Here is a 19,842-nt window from a genome sequence, read left to right on the forward strand (position 1 = left end):
AAGGATCAGAGCAGTTTTCTTACCTTTGTTCACTACAGTTTTTATCCCTCTCTCTCCCTTCAGGTACCATGCCCTGAGGGCATTGGTGACCATGGATTTCCATGATTTTTTAGTTTTTATATACTTTTGAGAAAGAAACTTTTTTTTCTAAATAGGTTTGCTGCTTGTTGCTTCAGTCAGAGATAGCAATCTGTTACAGTTTATGCAGTAAAAAGCTATCAACACTTCCTTGAAAAAGCATTTCCAGAAGAATCATGTTGAATTTTCAGCACAATAACATCATGCTCAAGTGATATATGGACTTTGATACAGTTCATGTCTGTATCATATGTTTGTCAACTAATGAACAAAGACATTCTGATACGGAAATAGCCCTCTATTTTACTGTTACTCTTCAGCCAGTTGGGTATAATGTATTCCATTGCCTTATGATAGCAGAGCTGAGAATAGTCTTCCATCAAAACAGACTGATGGAGAGAAATCTCTTTCATGTCACACATAAGGTTACGCAGCACAAAGAATCTTTTGTATAGGTTATGTGCTGTTCGCAGTGACATCGCTGGTGCAAACACACAGTGTTCCCAGAATTTTGTTCATAGAAATGAGGAATGACAAAATGGTGCCAATTTATACAAACATAAAATAGCAATTAAAATTCTGTAGTAGCACAACTCGGTGTGAAGCATGCAAATAATGAACTGTGTCAGACACAAAACTGGCAGCAAGTCTTTGTAATAACAGGAAAATCAACATCTCTGACAATGGAAATACTTGGTTTCTTCACCTGTGTAACTAGAAAGAGAATTGATATCATGACAAAGATAACAGACAAAGGCTAACATAATCCATGCGTTCCTCACCGTTATTTCTCGAACTACCTAACTGTCCATGCCCCTCACATTTGTTCCCTTATTCACATAGTGTGCTCAGCCTGACATCCTCACAGACTCTTATTAATACTGATCCACATGGCCTGCTTGAGTAGATTGGGAGGAGAGCCACCACACTCTCTTTCTATGGCTAGTTTCCATCCATTTCAAGGATTGGCTTTAATTTTTTGAAGCTGTAGAGTAACTCCATATATCAAATGATTTAGTAAACTACTCACAAAATTAAGCTTGATATGTCAGAGCCAATGGGGGCTCTTGGATAAGTTTACCAAGTCACTCTCAAAACTTCATACCCAAAGGTAAATGTTCCAAGCCCTTGCACACAATTTGGAAAACTGCTTGTAGCCTATTTATAATCACTGTTGCCTTAGAAGACACAGTATTCTGAAAATTATGCTATCTTGATTTTTGCACAACAAAAGCACCAATTTAATGATACTGTGACCCAGAAGCTCAAGGGCCTTACAATAATAACAATAATAGTAATGGTCTTAAAAATTGTGGCATATCAAGCAAACTCCAGTATCATTTAGCACCTGCCCCCAACATTAAGTACTCTATTACTCTATTTTATGAAAAAGGTACAAATCAAAACAGCATCCATTAACAAGTTAAATACAGGAACAAGTTAATAAATAAAAATGCAAACACACACCTTTAGCAGCGAAACTGCAAATAGTTAAGAGTGACTGACACTCAGTTCACAACTTTCCTCATCACCACTATGCAAGTACAGTGGCACACTCTGGCCATAGTAACACTGTAGTCTAGGAATGCTAATTATGCCAAAATCCTTTTTTTCTTTTTTAACAATCATAACATCATCTCCAAATAATAAATAATAATTGTCCTAACAAAGATCATCCAATAAATAAAAAAAATCTAACATATAAACGCACCATATATTGAAACATTAGTTTGGACTTAAATTTACAAAATAAATGCATCACCTCATGCTGTCAAAATTGCTGAAACACATATTGAAATCAATTCCTGTGACTGATCACAGATGCTGAGTGACTGATGTTGATCACATGTAGGTTAATTCCATTAGTCCTTTTTTCTGCCCCCTTTTCTCACTCTCTTACTTACGTTTCAGAGGCAAAACCAATCAACTGTTAGCTATCCTGTTTCACAGAAGTTAGTTAGTTTTCATACTCCAAAATAATAGACGGTGGAAGGGGGGGGGAGAAATAAACAGCAAAGGAAGTCTTCCAGCCAGGTTATGCTCTGTGCTTCATGTGTTGTGTTTCTCAACATTCTCTCCTTTGTTTCCACCATCCAGAGGAATCGGGCTCGGCAGTGAAGCAACAGAGTAGGAAGCTCAGGGCTTTCCCGGTCGTGCATCAGTACTAGAGGAATCCTGCTTCTTTCTCCAGTAGGTGATATCCTGTGGCATGACTAGGAATGGGGAGGAGGCTTAGAAAGACATCTGAGAGGGACACATTTTGATCTGGAATGTGAGTGCTCTTGCTGGAGAGCTACATTAGGACTGCAAATTTAAAAAGAAGCAGTAAGAAATATGTGTACTGACAAAGCAAAGTGGCAATGTAAAAAAACAATCCAGATATAATAAATAATGAACAATGAACTTTTTAATCAACTGTAAATAATTTTTTATCTTTAATATCCTTTTCTTCTCTCTTCTCCTGAAGACATTTGTTGTAATTCTAACATAATCCATCCAGCAGGACACTGACAGGATTGGCTCTCCTGCATCACAACCAAGAGGGACACTGTCTTTACCCACAGTCCAATTTCCAGCAGGTGTGAATAGAAAGCAAACAATAGCAGAAATCCTGGCCTAAATGCAGCCTTAATAGTCCTGGAGGACCCAAGCTAACTGTAACAGCCCTACTGCCAAACTGGCACAGGTTTGTTAATTTAACACAGATTAAACTTTGAACCTGTGAAATTCCTAGTTTATATGGCTCAGTTCATTACTGTATTGATCAACTGAGCCATGTGGAAGCCAATATTCTGCAAATTTATTTCTCAATGTACTTGTAGTAACAATTTCACAATTCTTAATCTTTCAGAGCAAACACAACGCATCAACAACATAATATTTCCGCTGACAACTGCCATTGACAACAATAAACTCAATAAAACTAAGGCTCATAATTAACAGCACATATTATTTTCAAAATAGTGAGATACCCTTGAGGAGTTGCAAAGCAGTTTTTTGGTCACAGGATTCAGATGATAGTTATAAACCACCTGAGGTTACTATGATTATTGAAGAAGTCATCAGACTTGGTAAGTGCCAAGTAATTACTCATGGATATCTTCAAAAATGTACATTAAACGGGATTTGTTTTCAGCACATAACAGGGTGCTTGCTGAACATAAAGCACCAGTGAATTTCAATCTGCCCTTCCCACATTTTTCCACCCTTCGTGCTTCTTACAATTTTTGTTTAAAAGAACAGAATTTTTCTACTTTTCAGAATACCACCTTTGCTGCATGCCAGAGACAAATCATGTAAATTTGTGGTATTTCACATGTAAATTAGTTTGTTAGAAATTGCTTATAACTGGGTTAAATATGACCATAAACAAATCAAAACATAAATAACCAGTTGTTAAAATAACTGTGAAGATTGTGAATAGAAGCATGCAGTTTCAGTCTGAGATATGGAGGTTGCATGTTATGGAGGTTACAATGACATTGGGACAGAACGTGCTGTCAAAATAATGACAAGGCTAATGTTCTATTTCAGAAAGCCAAGTGGTGAAAGATAGAATTGGATTTGAATCTTTATACACTTTCTAAGCTATTATTTACATAGAAACACATTACAAACATGGATCGCCAAACCCAACAACCTCAGCTGAATATAATTAAAATCCCAATTAATATACAATTAACAGCTAAGTGTGCTCACGGCTATTGCTGAGTAACAATTGCACGGTTAAATGTGAATATCCCAAATGTTGCTGTCTGTGCTGTGCCATATTGCCATTAGCTTTGTGAAAATGTTCTCTTCCTTAGCCTCCCAGTTTTGTTTTTAGGGACTTGTTATGGTTGTCCATCAATTTCCCATTAAATTTATTAAGCCTTAGTATTGCAAGCACTAGTACCCCATTAATTTTCTGTTAATTGTTAATTACTGCCAATTAACCTCTCTGGCACAGAAAATTAACTAAAAAGTAATGCATTTCCTATTAAAATTATCATGTTGATAGATTTAGAATTAACCTATTATATGGTGATAATTGTTATAATTGTTTTCAATGGGCTCTTCCACGTTTCCAATCTCTTTGAAGGATTTAATCTCTACAATAAGATTTATTAAATGGAGACCGTACTGTTTTAAGTTCCAAAAACAGAAATACTGAAAAAAAGAACTGAAGTTTTCTTGCATCTGGCTGTCATGTTGAATACTGCTGAATCAATTAATTTTAATTACAAATTTCTGAATGGATAATGCCCATTTAGTTTTTTAAAAATTTATTCATGGGATGTGGGCTTCACTGGCTGCGCCAGCATTTATTGGTCATCCCTAGTTGCCCTTGAGAAGGTGGTGGTGAGCTGCCTTCTTGATCCACTGCAGGCCCTGTGGTGTAGGTACACCCACAGTGCCGTTAGGGAGGGAGTTCCAGGATTTTGATCCAGCGACAGTGAAGGAATGGCGATATATTTCCAAGTCAGGATGATGAGTTACTTGGAGGGGAACCTCCAGGTGGTAGTGTTCCCATCTGTCTGCTGCTCTTGCCCTTCTGGGTGGTAGTGGTCGTGGATTTAGAAGGTGCTGTCTAAGGAGCCTTGGTGAATTCCTGCAGTGCATCTTGTAGATGGTACACACTGCTGCTAATATACGTTGGTGGGAGCGAATGTTTGTGGATGTGGTGCCAATCAAGTGGGCTGCTTTGTCCTGGATGGTGTCAAGCTTCTTGAGTGTTGTGGGAGCTGCACTCAACCAGGCAAGTGGGAAGGAAGTATTCTATCACACTCCTGACTTGTGCCTTGTAGATGGTGGACAGGTTTTGAGGAGTCAGGAGGTGAGTTATTTGTCGCATAATTCCTAGCGTCTGACCTGCTCTCTATAAGAGAGTATTTATATGACTACAGTATTTATATGACGAGTCCAGTTCAGTTTCTGGTCAATGGTAACCCCCAGGATGTTGATAGTGGGGGATTCAGTGATGGTAATGCCATTGAACATAAAGTTGGTTGTTAAATTTATTTGCTATCTTAGACAATGGATGTATTGAGAGAGGATCTAGCTAGTGGCATTTATCTACCAATACTTAAGGTAATTAATACACAGAATTAGCGCCATGTAATTGGTAATGAATAATAGATGCTTGAAAGAAGTTAATGTAGTACAGAATCAGCCAGAGTTGGCTTGAGTATGTAGGAAGAACCATTGATGACTTTAAAATAATGACAAGGGACTGAAAGGAAATAAATATAAATGGTGAGTAATATGACTAAAGATACCTCACAAATGCTCCAGGTAAAATGACTTGAGTTGAAGTCTTTCTCCATGGATGCTGCCAGACCTAAGGAGTATTTCCAGCATTTTCTGTTTTTATTCATACTTTGAGCCACAGAGCAAATGTACATATGAACATATGAATTAGGAGCAGGAGTAGGCCACTTGGCCCCTTGAGTCTGCTCCACCATTCAATAAGATCATGGCTGATCTGATTATAACCTCCTGCCTACCTCTGATAACCTTTCACCCCCTTGTTTATCGAGAATCTATCTAGCTCTGCCATAAAAACATTCAATTCTCTGCTTCCACTGCCTTTTGAGGAAGGGAGTTCCAAAGACTACTATCCTCTGAGAGAAAACATTTCTCATCTGTCTTAAATGGGCGACCCTGATTTTTAAACTGTGATCCCTAGTTCTAGATTCTCCCACAACAGGAAACATCCTCTCCACATCTGCCCTGTGAAGACCCCTCAGGATCTTAAAGGTTTGAATCAAGCCATCTCTTACTCTTCTAAACTCCAGTGGATACAAGCCTAACCTGTCCAACATTGCCTCATAAGACAACCAGCCCATTCCTGGCATCAATCTAGTAAATCTTCTCTGAACTGCTTCTAACACATTTACATCATCCCTTTAATAAGGAGACCAAGACTGTACACAATACTCCAGATATGGTCTCACCGGTGTCATGTACAACTGAAGCATAACCTCCCTACTTTTATATTCAATTCCCCTCGCAATAAACAATAAAGTTCTGATGAAGAGTCATACGGACTCGAAATGTCAACTGTTTTCCTCTCTGCAGATGCTGTCAGACCTGCTGAGCTTTTCCAGGTATTTTTGTTTTTGAAACAATAAAGTAGTGTGTTTTGAGAACAGAAAAATAGTGGGATATCTGAATGCTTCACTAATTGTAAAAATAATGGGGCTTTATGAAATTGTAACAACAATACCAAACCACTAATATACAATATTTGGAAATTGTTTTGAAGAATGTAAGAAATAGAAACAGGAGGAGGCCATTCAGAGCCTCCTTGAGCCTGTTCTGCCATTCAGTGAGATCATGGCTGATATTATTGTGACCTTAACTCCACTTCCCTGCCTGCCCTCTGCAACCCGTGACTCCCTTGTCAATCAAAAATCTGTCTAACCTAGCCTTGAGTATATTCAATGACCCAGCCTCCATTGCTCTCTGGGGAATAGAATTCCAAAGACCAACAAACCTCAGAGAAGAAATTTTTCCTCTTCACCATCTTAATTGGGACATCCCTAATTTTGAAACTGTGCCCCCTAATTCTAGACTCCCCCACAAGGGGAAGCATCTTCTGAATATCTACCCTGTCAAGAACCCTCAAAATCATATGTGCTTCGATAAGATCACCTTTCATTCTTCTAAACTCCAACGAGAATAAGCCCAATCTGCTTAACCTTTCCCCATAAGACAACCCCTTCACCCCAGGAATCAGTCTAGTGAACCTTTTCTGAACTGCTTCCAATGAAAGGACATCCCTCCTTAAGGAAAGACCATAACTGTACACAGTACTCCAGCTGTGATCTCACCAATTACCTGTACATTTGTAGCAGGACTTCCCTTCTTTTATACCCCAACCCCCTTGGAATAAAGGCCAACATTTCATTTGCCTTCCTAATTACTTGCTGTGCCTGCATGCTGACTTTGAGATTCATGTACGAGGATTCCCAGATCCCTCTGTACCACAGCATTCTGAAGTCTCTCTCCATTTAAATAATATTCTGCTTTTCTATTCTTCCTGCTAATGTGTACAACCTCACATTATACTCTATCTGCCACATTTTTGTCCACTCACTTAACCTATCTATATCCCTTAGCAGCATCTTTCTATACTCCTCGCAACTTGCTTTTCTAACTATCTTTGAATTTTCAGCAAATTTGGCTACAATACAATTGGTCCCTTCATGCCAGTCATTAATATAGATTGTAAATAGTTGAGGTCCCAGCACTGATCTCTGTGGCACTCCACTAATTACAGTTTGCCATCCTGCAACTGACCCATTTACCCCCACTCTCTGCTTCCTGTTAGTTAGCCAGTCTTCTATCGATGATGGGAATCCAAATACACTATATCTACTGGTTTCCCTTTATCCACCCTGCTTGTTACATCTTCAAAGAACTTCAATAAATTTGTCACACACGATATTTCTTTCACAAACCATGTTGACTCTGCCTGATTGTATTATGGTCTTCTAAATATCTAGCTACTTCCTCTTTATTTCTAGCATTTTTCCAATGACAGACTTTAGGCTAACTGGCCTATAGTTTTCTGCTTTCTGTCTCCCTCCTTCCCTGAACAGAAGTGATACATTTGTGGTTTACCAGTCCATTGGGGCCTTTCCAGAATCTAGATAATTTTGGAAGACTACAGTCAATGTATCCACTATCTTAGCAGCCACTTCTTTTAAAACCCTAGGATGCAGGCCATCAAGTCCAGGGGTCTTGTCAGCCTCAAATCCCATTAGTATTCTCATTACTTTTTCTGCAGTGATAGCGATTGTTTTAAGTTCCTCCCTCTCTTTTGCATCTTGCTTTTCCACTATTCTTGGGATGCTTTTTGGGTCTTCCACTGTGAAGGCGGATAATAAATGCTTGTTCAAAAGCTCTGCCATTTCTTAATTTCCCATGATATATTCCTCAAAGGCACTAATGCTCACTTTAGCTACTCTTTTCCTTTTCATCTACTTACAGAAACTTTTACTTTGTTTTTATATTTCTTACTAGTTTTCTCTCATACTTCAATTTCTCCCTCTTTTTTTTTAGTCATCCTTTGCTGGTTTCTAAAATTTTCCCAATATTTTGGCTCACCACTAATCTTTGCAGCAGAGTACACCTTTTCTTTTAATTTGAAAATAACCTTAAATTCCTTAGTTAGCCACGGATTGTGCATTCTTCTGGTAGAGTCTTTCTTTCTCCATGTAATATATTTTTGTTAAGAGTTAATGAAATACTTCCTTAAATGTTCTCCACTCCTTCTCTACCATCTTCTCTTTTAACCGTAATTTCTCTATCCACTTCAGCCAACTTTGTCTTCACACCCTTGTAATTGCCTTTATTTAAGACACTAGCTGTGGACCCGCATTTCTCACTCTCAAACTGAATGCGAAATTCTAAGATGTTATAATCACTCTTGGCTAAAGGATCCTTTACTATGAGGTTTTTAATTAATCATGGGGAGAATTTTCCCCCCATCGGGTGGGGGGGTTGTGCGGAGGCGGGCAGGGGCAGGCGCGAACCCAATTGGCGCCCCCGATCGGGTCTGCGCTGCCATTTTATGTGGGCGGGCCAATTAAGGCCCGCCCAGCATGATGCGCGCCCAGAAATGCTGAGCGCTCCCTGTGCGGGTGGGGCCGGGGGGGGGAATTCCCTGAATCGGGGCCTGTGTTCTTTCACACATGCGCATGAAACAGCGCAGAAATCTCACTGAGGCACAGAGCTGCCTCAGGGAGATTAGTTTAAGTTTCAAAAGTTTAAATAAAGAAAATAAAAAATTTTAGGACATATCCCCTCATGTGACAGTGTCAGATGAGCTGGGACATGTCAATGAACATTAATGGAAAAATTTATTAAATTTATAAACCCTTCATGAAACCTCATCCAGCCCGTGGATGAGGTTCCATGAAAAATGTGAAGGCCGCCTGGTTGGACAGGCAGCTCAGTTTATTACTTTAATTGCTTTTTAAAAGGACTTAATAGGCCTTTGACAGTTTGGCGGGCGCGCAGCCAGCTTGGCTGCGCGCCCACTAAACTGAAAATCTAAGTGATGTTGGGACGCCCACCTGACGTCACTGCGCGTCTTGCCCCCGCTTGCCGAGCCGAAAATTCAGGCCCATGTTTCGTTATACATTACCAGGCCCAAAATAGCCTGTTCCATGGTAAGTTCCAGAACGTAGTGTCCTAAGAAACCGTCCAGAATACACTGTATGAACTCATTCACGAGGCTACCTTTGCCAATTTGATTTGTCTAATTGATGTGAAGATTAAAATCATCCACGATTATTGCAGTATCTTTATTGCAAGCCACATTATTTCTTCATTTATACTCTGTCCTGAGTGGCTACTGTTAGAAAGCCTACATATTACTCCCTATATATTATCTTCACCCAAACTGATTCTACATCTTGATCTTCTGAATCAAGGTCATTTCTTGCCAGTGTACTGATTTAATCCTTTAGTTAAAAGCCATCTCTACAGCCCTGGTTATATGATTTGCCAGGACACTGATCCCAGTGCAGTTCAGGTGAAGGCTGTCCCAATGGTACAACTCCCTCTTTTCCCAGAACTGTTGCCAATGCCCATGAAATAAACACTATTTCTCCCACATCAATCTCTGAGCCATGCCTTCAACCCTCTGATCTTATTTACCCTATGCTAATTTGCTCGCAGCTCAGGTAGTAATCCAGAGATTCTTACCTTTGTGGTTTTGCTTTTTAATTTAGCCCTTAGCTGCTCGTACTCCCTTAGCAGAACCTCTTCCTTAGTCCTACCTATGCCATTGGTAATCACGTGGATCACGACAACTGGATCGTTCCCTCCCACTCCAAGTTCTTCTCCAGCCCTGAGGAGATGTCCTCAACCCTGCACCAGGCAAGCAACGCAGCCTTTGGGACACTAATCCTCGGCTGCAAAGAATCGTATCTATCCCCCTAACTATACTTTCCCCTACTACAATTACATTCCCTTTAACGCCCCCCGTACCATGTTACTGTGTCAGTTTGCTCATCCTCCCTGCAGTCCCTGCTCTCGTCCAGACAACCTCCAAGAATCTCAAACCTATCGGACAATTGCAAGGGCTAAGGCTTCTCCAGTATTTCCTTCTGGATCCTCAGTCCTGCCTCACTCACAGTCACCCATCCTGCTCCTAACCACGGATGAAATTCGAAGTACCTAGTAAAGCAGATGCAAATGCCTCCAGGAACAAAGTGCACAGGTAGCTTTCCCTTTCCCTGATGTGTCACAGTGACTGAAGCTCGGACTCCAGTTCATCAACTCTGAGCCAAAGTTCCTCAGATGTGGTTCCCTTGGATCACACTTGCGTCCACCAGCTCCCACATGTACAGGTGCTACACATTACCTGCGCTTTCATCCTTATTGTGTTTTATTTAATAAATTAGGGTTAGTAATATCACTCAACGATTATCTGTAGTTATATCAACTAGTATAACTAATTAAGTTATAAACTAATAAACTAATTAAGCTACAAACCCCTGGACCCCGATCCAAGCAGCTACCCCTACCCCAGTGATACCACTCTAGGACCGCTCCAGTGCTGCTACAATAGATGACTTCCCAACTACCATGTACCAGATGCTTACCTTCTACCTAGTACATCTTTTCCATCATCATGATGTGTATTCTGGACTTTAAAAAGGCAACATAAAAAAGTCAAGGCTGCAGATTTTCAGTTCCATCAAAATGATGGGATCACTGAACCTGATCCCAAAACACCTTCAAAGTTCCCATTAAGGTTTGTAATAAAACACAGCTTCACCCATGATTACCATAATTCAGTGGTCCTGATAATACACTGTAAATTAAATGGAATAACACTCCTGTTACCTCTGACTTACCATGAATGATCTGCTAGCACACTAAAATAAAAATACACATGCAAGATGGATATTGTCTTTTTTAAGAAAAATAAAGCCCATTATCCCTACTTACCTTGCTAAAGAAACATGCTAACTGCCAACTGGTAAGCATGACAAATGCGGCCATGTTGTGTAGGTTAATGATTCTAAGGCTGTTAATAATAGGATGATATGGACTAGGTACTTTATTCTGGATATAATCTTACTAACCTTTTGTAAGTCAGAACGTGATGATTTTCAGCTGTCGAATGCTGCACTGCATGACATGGCATCCTGTTTTAATGCTCATGTAAACAGTAATATAATCAGTGATTTTCCAAGCTTTTGAGGGAGCAACTGGGTGATCAAGCAGTATGTTCATAGTCGCAACATTAAACTTGGTTTAACATTTCTCCATCCTATTTCTTTTGTTGAAAGAGTTAAATGGACAGATGTACACAGAGAAGCTGTAGGTAAGAATGTTCCAAAAATACACCACAAGAGCGCGCAAGTCGACAAAGGTTATTATTTCAGCCACTACGGTAAAAACATTGTGTCAGGAGTGCGAAGAGCTGAAGCTACACTATGAGTGTGAGTTAATGAACCACCTTCAGGAGTGAATCCCAACATGCAGTGAGGGGAGGAAAAAGCAGATTGTCACAATGCAGCAAAGATAAGATGGGACACAGATGATGTGCATTTCATGGGTAATGCATGCTTTGGACTGGTTCAGAGGCAACTAATGCTTTACCTTTCAGTCTCTGAGTCACATCCTCTGTCTAGTTGTGAGCAGTGTGGCGATATGGAGGCAGCAGACTGCTGACAATCTACAAAAAACTGACAAATTAGACAAATATACAGAGAGATGACACAACAAAGTGGGTTAGTAAATTAGAAGCTATAATTGAGAAATTTAGTGAGGAGTTTTCCAACTTTCCTTTAGCTGCACAGTTTAATTTACTCAAATGTGCATTTTTCTGACCCTTTGTCCAGCAGAGATACTGCTAAACCAGGATTGTGTATGCTAATGCCTGATCAGACCTTGGATGAACTACAGTCTATTAAAGAAAAAAACAAAATTGTCTACCATCGTTTCACATTGATATGGCAAGGGAATTGTGGTGAAATCTGACTTGTAGCATAGGATTATGTTTCTAATACCACAGAGTTGGATGGTGGCTGCAGATGCAATTTGAAATTTTATTTTATAAACACTGGTTTGTAGGAAGTTAATAAGTTTGATAATAAAACTCCATTGTTGTCCTGCCAAATTGAAGTCCATAAGAACACAGAATGATTACAAATTTGCTGCATGTGAGGTGATCAGTGAGATGATCACATCATCATTTGCATCATCATGTCCTTCTCAGTGAAGAAATGTGGTAAGTGGGTCTTCCAAAGTTCCTTATCCAGAGGAACCTATGTTCTCATGAACTCACTTCATAGCAATAGTTTGAAAATGTAAACTTCCCCTCTCAAGATCAGCTTTCAGGCCCAACAGATAAGCAGTAGGTGTTGGGTGGTCCCGATTGGAAAGACAGGGCTATCAGTTGCAATGCTGACCCTCAGTTATAATATTTGTTTGAAATGATTGGGGCTCTGATAATTGCATTACTGGGCGTGGATCATTTTAAAATAAATTCTGTGCCTCTAATGAGCCATATGCATAGTTTGTCTGCAAGCTCCGAGGACTGGTAATCCTGTTTTATTATATGGGGAGCCAGTACCCCTTACGTTACAGCTTAACAGGTGCCAGCCAATGCACTATCACTCACACTAGGTTCACAAATGAAGAACGATGATCAATGAGATTACATACTAGAATGCTGCCTCCAGCCACATTGATGGTCTGCATCACTTTTCAAGAAAGGAGAAAAGAATATGTTATTGATGAATGTTAGGAAGTTTTAATGGGGGTGGTATAGAACAGCTGATTGTCATTATTACATGAATCATTTCTGTCACAATGACATGATAAGTGAAACAGTATGAGTAGTGATGTAGTTGAGCAATGTTTTTCACATTTCTAAATATATTGGGATTTATTATCAACTGTAGTGAAATCTACTCCTTCTGGATAATTGGTAATTAATGACTAATTAAGAGTACCTAAATTTGGTCCTACATGAATGGTACAGCAATACATGAGGGGCAGGAATGAAGGCAAGTACAATACAAATAACATGAACCTATTCATTTTTAGAGGGATGATGATTAATGTCAGATGCTACAGGACTGGGCAATGAGGGACTGTTTCACACAAGGTTTTAACCCATGGAGGTTTTATGGGATAGCCTGAAGACAGATAATTGGAGAGTAAATAATGCAGGATAAATAGAAAATTATTTGCAAATCACCATCTTTAAAAAGTTGGGATCTTTAGAGAAAGAATTCCGCTAAATCAATAATATAAATGCCCAACAGTGCACCTGAGACATCTGAATAGGACAGTCTTATCCCTGAGCGTTTGACCTTTGCACCACAATTATTATAATTATAAAATAATTTATTAATACAATAAAGTGAAAATTGTCTTTAATATGAACAAGGGTCAGGAACTTCCTTAGGCTATTCCCTCTCTGCAGTTGGAACTTTGGCCTTTTGCTCTGGCAATTGCACCGAAGTTGCACTGGCACAAAAGGAGAAGCTCTGAGAAAGTTCCTAACAAATGTAACACTGTTAAATTCAGCTTTATGGTCAACACCAAGCTTGATTTTTCATGTCTGTGATGAGGACTACCTGAATACCACTGAAAACAGAGACCCTTGATATCCCATTGAAGTACTCAAAAGAATTTGATATACTGAAATGTACTGCAGCAACTAAATTACTGATGTACACAGAAGCTTTATATATATGAGATTTATCAATGAGCTGGCAAGTCACATACTATTCGGAATTTAATGCATTATATGCCATTTCATTTTGCACCTTAAATTATCTTTACGCAATTACATGAAAAAACCATTGAATATCTTGTCCCCTCTGATAGAACTTAAAGAGACACTCAGCTGGATTTTAGACTGGTGTGATTTTACAGTCCCACCAAAGTCAATGAACTTTTGAACGGCTCGCCACATTTTACAGCCCAGCCCCGCCCCATCGGGGCCGTAAAATTCTGCCCACTGACTTGGTGATGAGCAGTTTTACATAGACAAACTGCCTCCTCAGATTCCAGCTGCCCAAGGTCAGCTTCTCCAAACCCGAATCCTAATTCTATATTTAAAATGCTCTAGGACACAAGACAAAAGAGTTCCCAGGTGTAGGATGTGCACTTGCTACTAGTCTACCAAGGTACAGAACATTTGCTCATAATAGCTGGCCAAAGAATAGCATGTATTCTATCATTACACCATTGGACAATTGGTTCAACCCAATGTTAGGCTGTCAGGAAGGTTGACACATGGTCACAGCTGGTCAGGTGGGGTGTAGAACATGAAACTATTTTTAAGACTGTTAAAGAGCAAGAGGCTTGGGCAGCAGCAGATAATTGGAGAGTAGAATGTGTGGCCAGAATTAAAACAACATCAAGGGTGAAAATACAACCTGCCTTTGAGGAAATGATCTATATTCCACCTGTCAATAACTTGACACAAACTCAAGGCAGACAAACAAAATGGAATCTTCACATTAGAGACGCAAACGGGACTTGGACATTTAAAATGCTAAAATGGTCTAAATCTTATCAGTTCAGATTTTGGACCAATTTGACTAGTCATGAATATTTAAATAGCATAGAGGGCAACGTTTAAATCAGATTTGATCCAAACTGAAAAATAGATTGATGGTGGTTTCCATGCCAGAATCACTTGGACAATGTGCTTTCACTAAGTGACAAGCTGGGCAACTATTAACTCTTACTGAAGACTGCAATGGAGAAAGGGGTTGTAGTCCAACGCATTTTCAAGCCTGAATCGGCAAGGTGGTGACAGCCCTATATATGAGCAATTGTGTCAAGGGGTTACTTAATTGAATGAGCTGGTTGCCTCCTTTTCAATGGGAGCAGTTAGGTTTCTTTCCTCAAATTGGAGGGAAATGGTTAAAATAAAATCTGTTGACTGGCAGAGGTTTAAAAGCTAACATTAGGAACACTGAAGTTATTTAATTTGCCAAGTGTTTATTTGAGTACAAGTTTATTATGTCTGGACTGTTCAATGCAAGAACAAACTGTTCCTTAGAAAAAACAAAATTCCAGTCCTCCGTCAACGCAGCACCAGTAAAGTAACAAGGCTATTCCAGTAGCAAATAAATCTCAATATCCATGTGGTAGTAACCATTCTACTGATACATTTGAACATAGTGTTCTTCAAATTACATTGAGGGGGAACAGAACTTTCAATAATTACTGGTGCTATCTTCTCCAAGTTCTACTGTTTGACGGGGGTTATTTTGGTGAAATGGTGAAAACAGGCACTAAATGAGGGCTGTGCTAATAAAGCACACCTCTTTGAAAGTCTGGCTCTGGCACGCTGATTACCAGAATTGCTGATTACCAGAATTGCTGATTACCAGAATTGCTGATTACCAGAATTTGAACTTGACTGGAGTTGCTAAAAATGATACCTGAAGGTTTAGAAAATGCTGGTTAGACAAAATAATCATGGAAAATACCACTTCCACCAAAAGGGTGGAGTAGACTGGCTGACACAGAGTTGCAGGCTTCAGAATGGCTCAGGGACCTGAATGAAAGGGGGCGCAGGTTCTCGGTCACGGCATGGGAGGTCCTGGCAGAGGAAATCCAGAGGAGGAGAGATGTCCTGTATCCGCAAAGGGGTAGGAATCCACCTTACCCACCTGTCCTCCTCTCCTGAAGTAGCTGGTTATTGCCCTACCTGGCCTCATCACCTCCTCCCTTTATTCCAGTAGACCTAGGAAGACCCCTAACAAGATGACCATAACTCTTTCTCCTGCTGATTCCTCTATAAGATAGAGCAATTCTTTTTAAGTGAAGTCCTCAGAGAATTTCCAGAATAAATATTCATAGAATGTTAGTGAAGTTTTGCTAAAGTGTCTCAGAAAGTCTCCCAATCTGTTTCAAAAGTCTTCTTCAAACTTCCAGCAGAAAATGAATGTTAAAGGGTGATATACCTTTAAGTGTTCTGTAATGACTAGTTTACTCCCAATCAGCTGGTCACTGTTAGGGCAGGGCATTAAGTCAAATGCTAGGCATCAAAATGTCATGCAGCCTCATTAATGAGTGCTAGTAGGCAATTGAAGTGTCAATCAGCTCCTAGCACAAGTTTTGACTCCTTAACTAAGATGGTGTCTTACACCACACACAGGCTGAAACAGCATTTCAGCTTAAGGCCCCATCTTGCCACCTTGAAGGCTCTCTTGCACCTCAAGTATCCATGGAAAATCACCCCCAATGGCTCAGAGTGACTGCAAGTTCCCTGGTTCATATGGTATAATCTGTTTATTCTGCTCTTTGTATTTTACCACTTCCAGTGATTTATTATAAGTTTAATAAATAGATAGCAGCTATCTCACTGGGAATGAGGATCTTTAGCACTTCTTTCACAAATAAGGGAGATTAGTACCAACATAGGCATTAAACGCACTGGCCTGGATCTCCTAGCTTGTACCCAATCAGAAAAATCCAACCTACAATATCCAACTATTCCGTATCGGAGATACTTCTGGTAGAACCTTCTATCGTCTTTATAAAACATAGATGGTTTTGCACCACAATGGGGCTCCATTATGTGCTGGAATTCATCCCGTATATGCAACAGTTTTGATTTCAAACCATTGCTGACAATAGAGGGAAAGTGCAAGTGAGTGGTTCAAAAATTACAAATGCAATTTTTATTTCCTGGCCTGGATCTTTGAGTGTCTTGGAATGTCTGTAGAGATCAGTGAAAACTGTGGTCAAGGATGTACACTACATTCACTGCTGTCAATACACAGTCTTGCTGGACTAGACTTGAAAAACCACCTCATGAGCAGGTTCACGTCCCTTTTTTCATGTTCTAACATTGCATGCAAAGTTGAATATAAGAGGATCTCTCATGGGACAGGGTGGTGCATGCCTAGATTGTCCCTCAAACTAATTGCATCAAAATAAACATGGCTAGTTTGATATTCTCAAGGACTATGCTTTAGTGTACACTACGGAGGATCTAGAATGAGAGGTGGTACTGACTTCACAGAACTCCGAAAAGCAACAACATAAAAAATGTTTATTAGCTGGTATATTACATGACTATATAGTAATGATGGAAGTGCTTGAAACAAAGTATTCCCTTAGAGCTTCCTTCCCTTGTTCATCTTAGATGGCAAATTAAAACCTTGCATTTATTCATTCCTGCAGGCCAGCCAATGAACACACTTTTTTAAAAAAGTGGTACAAATAAAAATCCAAATATATCACAATGAAAGACATCATTACTTGTGATTCCAATGGTGTAATGAAAATGATGCATAGCTCTTCTCCCTCCCCACACAAATAAAATTGTCAAAACCTTTTTTTGTAAAAGGAGAATCATTGCCACAGAAAAGTGTTTGAAAACAAACAATGCATATTACATCACTCTCGTCATCCATTGTGTCTCTACTGGAAGGGGAGGGGAGGAGGGAGGGGAGGGGAGGAGAGGAGAGAGGGGAGGGGAGGAGAGAGGGGAGGGGAGGGGAGGGGAGGGGAGGGGAGGGGCAAAAAGAAAAATCTGTTCGGGCTGTTACGCCTGACTGCTGTCTGGTGACCCCTGCTCTTGCACATGTACACATGTCATTAGCACCTTATCCCTCTAAACCTCTTTCCTCTTTTCTTCTTTTTCTGAAAGTAGTGAGTTATGTTGGAATTTCACAGGTGCTAACAGGCCTCTAGAACTTTACTGAAGTGACCACTTTTTACATGGTCAAGTCAATCAGTGGACCCGACTTTAACCATGGCTGCCCAGCATAAGTGGGTTAGTAGCAGCCTCAGAATAGAATTGAGTGATTTATAGCCACATTCAGACTAACAATTAGCCACTACCATCGGTAGGGGCCTTCAGATGGTCAGTTGATAGGCTGTTTCAGGAAGGAGATTAGTTTTAATGTGCAAATTGAATACCTACGATGTACATAGGAAACAGATTGCGATTTTGATGTACAAATACCGACCACCCATTTTGAGCTAAATGTTAAAACTAGCCCCAATCTCGTTTTCTATTCAACCATCAAGCAATTTCTGCTGTTACTGGCATTCAAACCACAGTTGATTCTGCCTTCTTCATTCTAGAGAGACTGAAACCAGTTGTGATATTCCTACCACTGCCCCAGATGAGATCATCAAATTTGGCACAGACTAGGGATTGAACCCTTGGATTATTCTGGCCTCTAGGATTCCGTACCAAAACAGTTGCACATTTTCCTACTGAGCTACTGGGAGAGCAAAAAGTATCTTTGTATGTAGCAATAAGATTGATGCACTTTGATAAAACATTTAGTGGCATTGCAGACATAGAAGACATATTAGATACAATATTTATCTAATAAACCAACTAGATCAAAGGAGGAAAGCACAACATAGCTATGACTATAACGTTGGGTATACGCCGAAGTTCTGTATTCAGTCAGAGGCCATCATATTTCTGCTAATAGCAGTGAATAAAAATATATATAAACTTAAAAACTGAAAAATATTTTAAAAAGGGCAGCCTTTACCAATGGTCTCATTTGATGCAAAAGTCGAGTTGGCTTCAGTGTCATCGCTACAAGGTTGTTTGGAGAATGCCTTTGGAAACACTCAAGTTCTCTCAAATGGAACCTGGAGTTGCATTGTAAATATCACACTAGAATTTAAATTATCATCACATTTGCAGAAACAAACAGCCCAAAATGATATTTCAGCAATGTTATCTGGTGTGTGGGCAGAACGCTTCATGGTCTGGTGTTACTGTCAATTAACATAACTTCATTTCACAGGTGCTTCCTGTTTCTCCATCTGCTGTTGGGATTGTAAGAAATTCACCACTTTAATTGGCTTAAATCTTATAAAATGAGAGTTGTAGTTTTGAATTATTACATTGTAAATTTGCAATTTGAAGGGAAAAAAGTCTATTTTCAAATCCAAATTAGAAGTTTGAAATAGATGAAATTGTATGTAGCTTGACGAAAATATGCATCAGGTTATGATATCAAAGCAGGTCAAGGATGGTGCTGTGCAAGGTACTAAAGAAATAAGGTTGGATGCTGAGGCATGGCACATGTTGGAGTTAAGAGTATGCGTGGACAGGGAGTAATGCAGAGACAAGGCTTGAACAACATACACAGGAGACTTTGTAAGGAACAGTTGTTTCCAATTTAATTAACCAGCTACAGCAAGGATATAAAAACACATTGTCTTCATTAGATTGACACTAAATCATAGGCCAAAAAAAGCCAGAAAAATGTAGTGTTTATACAAGATAAACCCTGTCTTATATTCACTTCAATGTAGTAACAGAAATTTTATTTTAGAACTTTAAATGTGAAGAGCTTGCATTTTACCTAGAACATTAAGTTGGACTTAGAAGTAAATTTGTGATTATGTGGGAACCAAGGAATGGGATAAGGCTGTCAAGGAGGAAAAAAAATGGTTTAACTGTGACAACAGGCTCCTTTGTGCCTTAATGTCTATGGACCGCAAATGGAAAGAGGAACGAGAGAGGCCCAGATGCTGTGGAAAGAGATTATCATTTAAGGTGGACTGACAGTTGATAAGCAAAACATTGCAGAACACACTATTCCTATTGGCTCAAAATCTGACACCTGTTGGAGAAAGACACAGATAGAGACAAGTGACAGAGAGTGATAGCTAAACAGAGATGGGGTGGGGGGGAGCTGCATTTTCCGTGCCCCTGCCGGATGCATTTATGTGGGGTGACATGTACCCACCCCACCACCTTACCACCCACCCCCGAGCTCGCCCCCATAATATGGGGAG

The 19,842-nt window shown here is 39.7% G+C and overlaps 2 protein-coding genes across 2 annotated transcripts in view; both read right to left on the reverse strand.

Moving 5' to 3' along the window:
- Window positions 1-19,842, reverse strand: part of LOC144696699 (FYVE, RhoGEF and PH domain-containing protein 4-like) — a 428,322-nt gene that overhangs the window by 376,561 nt on the left and 31,919 nt on the right. The window lies entirely within an intron of this gene.
- LOC144696700 (protein bicaudal D homolog 1-like) overlaps window positions 135-19,842 on the reverse strand; it is a 259,120-nt gene continuing 239,412 nt past the window's right edge. Inside the window, exons 8-9 of the mRNA XM_078568325.1 lie at window positions 11,686-11,771; window positions 135-2,291 (exon numbers count right to left, since the gene is read on the reverse strand). Coding sequence (XP_078424451.1) covers window positions 2,243-2,291; window positions 11,686-11,771 — 135 coding nt within the window. The 3' untranslated portion in view covers window positions 135-2,242. The remainder of the gene's footprint in view (window positions 2,292-11,685; window positions 11,772-19,842) is intronic.

Source organism: Cetorhinus maximus, chromosome 22 (genome assembly GCF_964194155.1).
Source record: "Cetorhinus maximus chromosome 22, sCetMax3.hap1.1, whole genome shotgun sequence".
In the NCBI taxonomy this organism is placed as follows: Eukaryota; Metazoa; Chordata; class Chondrichthyes; order Lamniformes; family Cetorhinidae; genus Cetorhinus; species Cetorhinus maximus.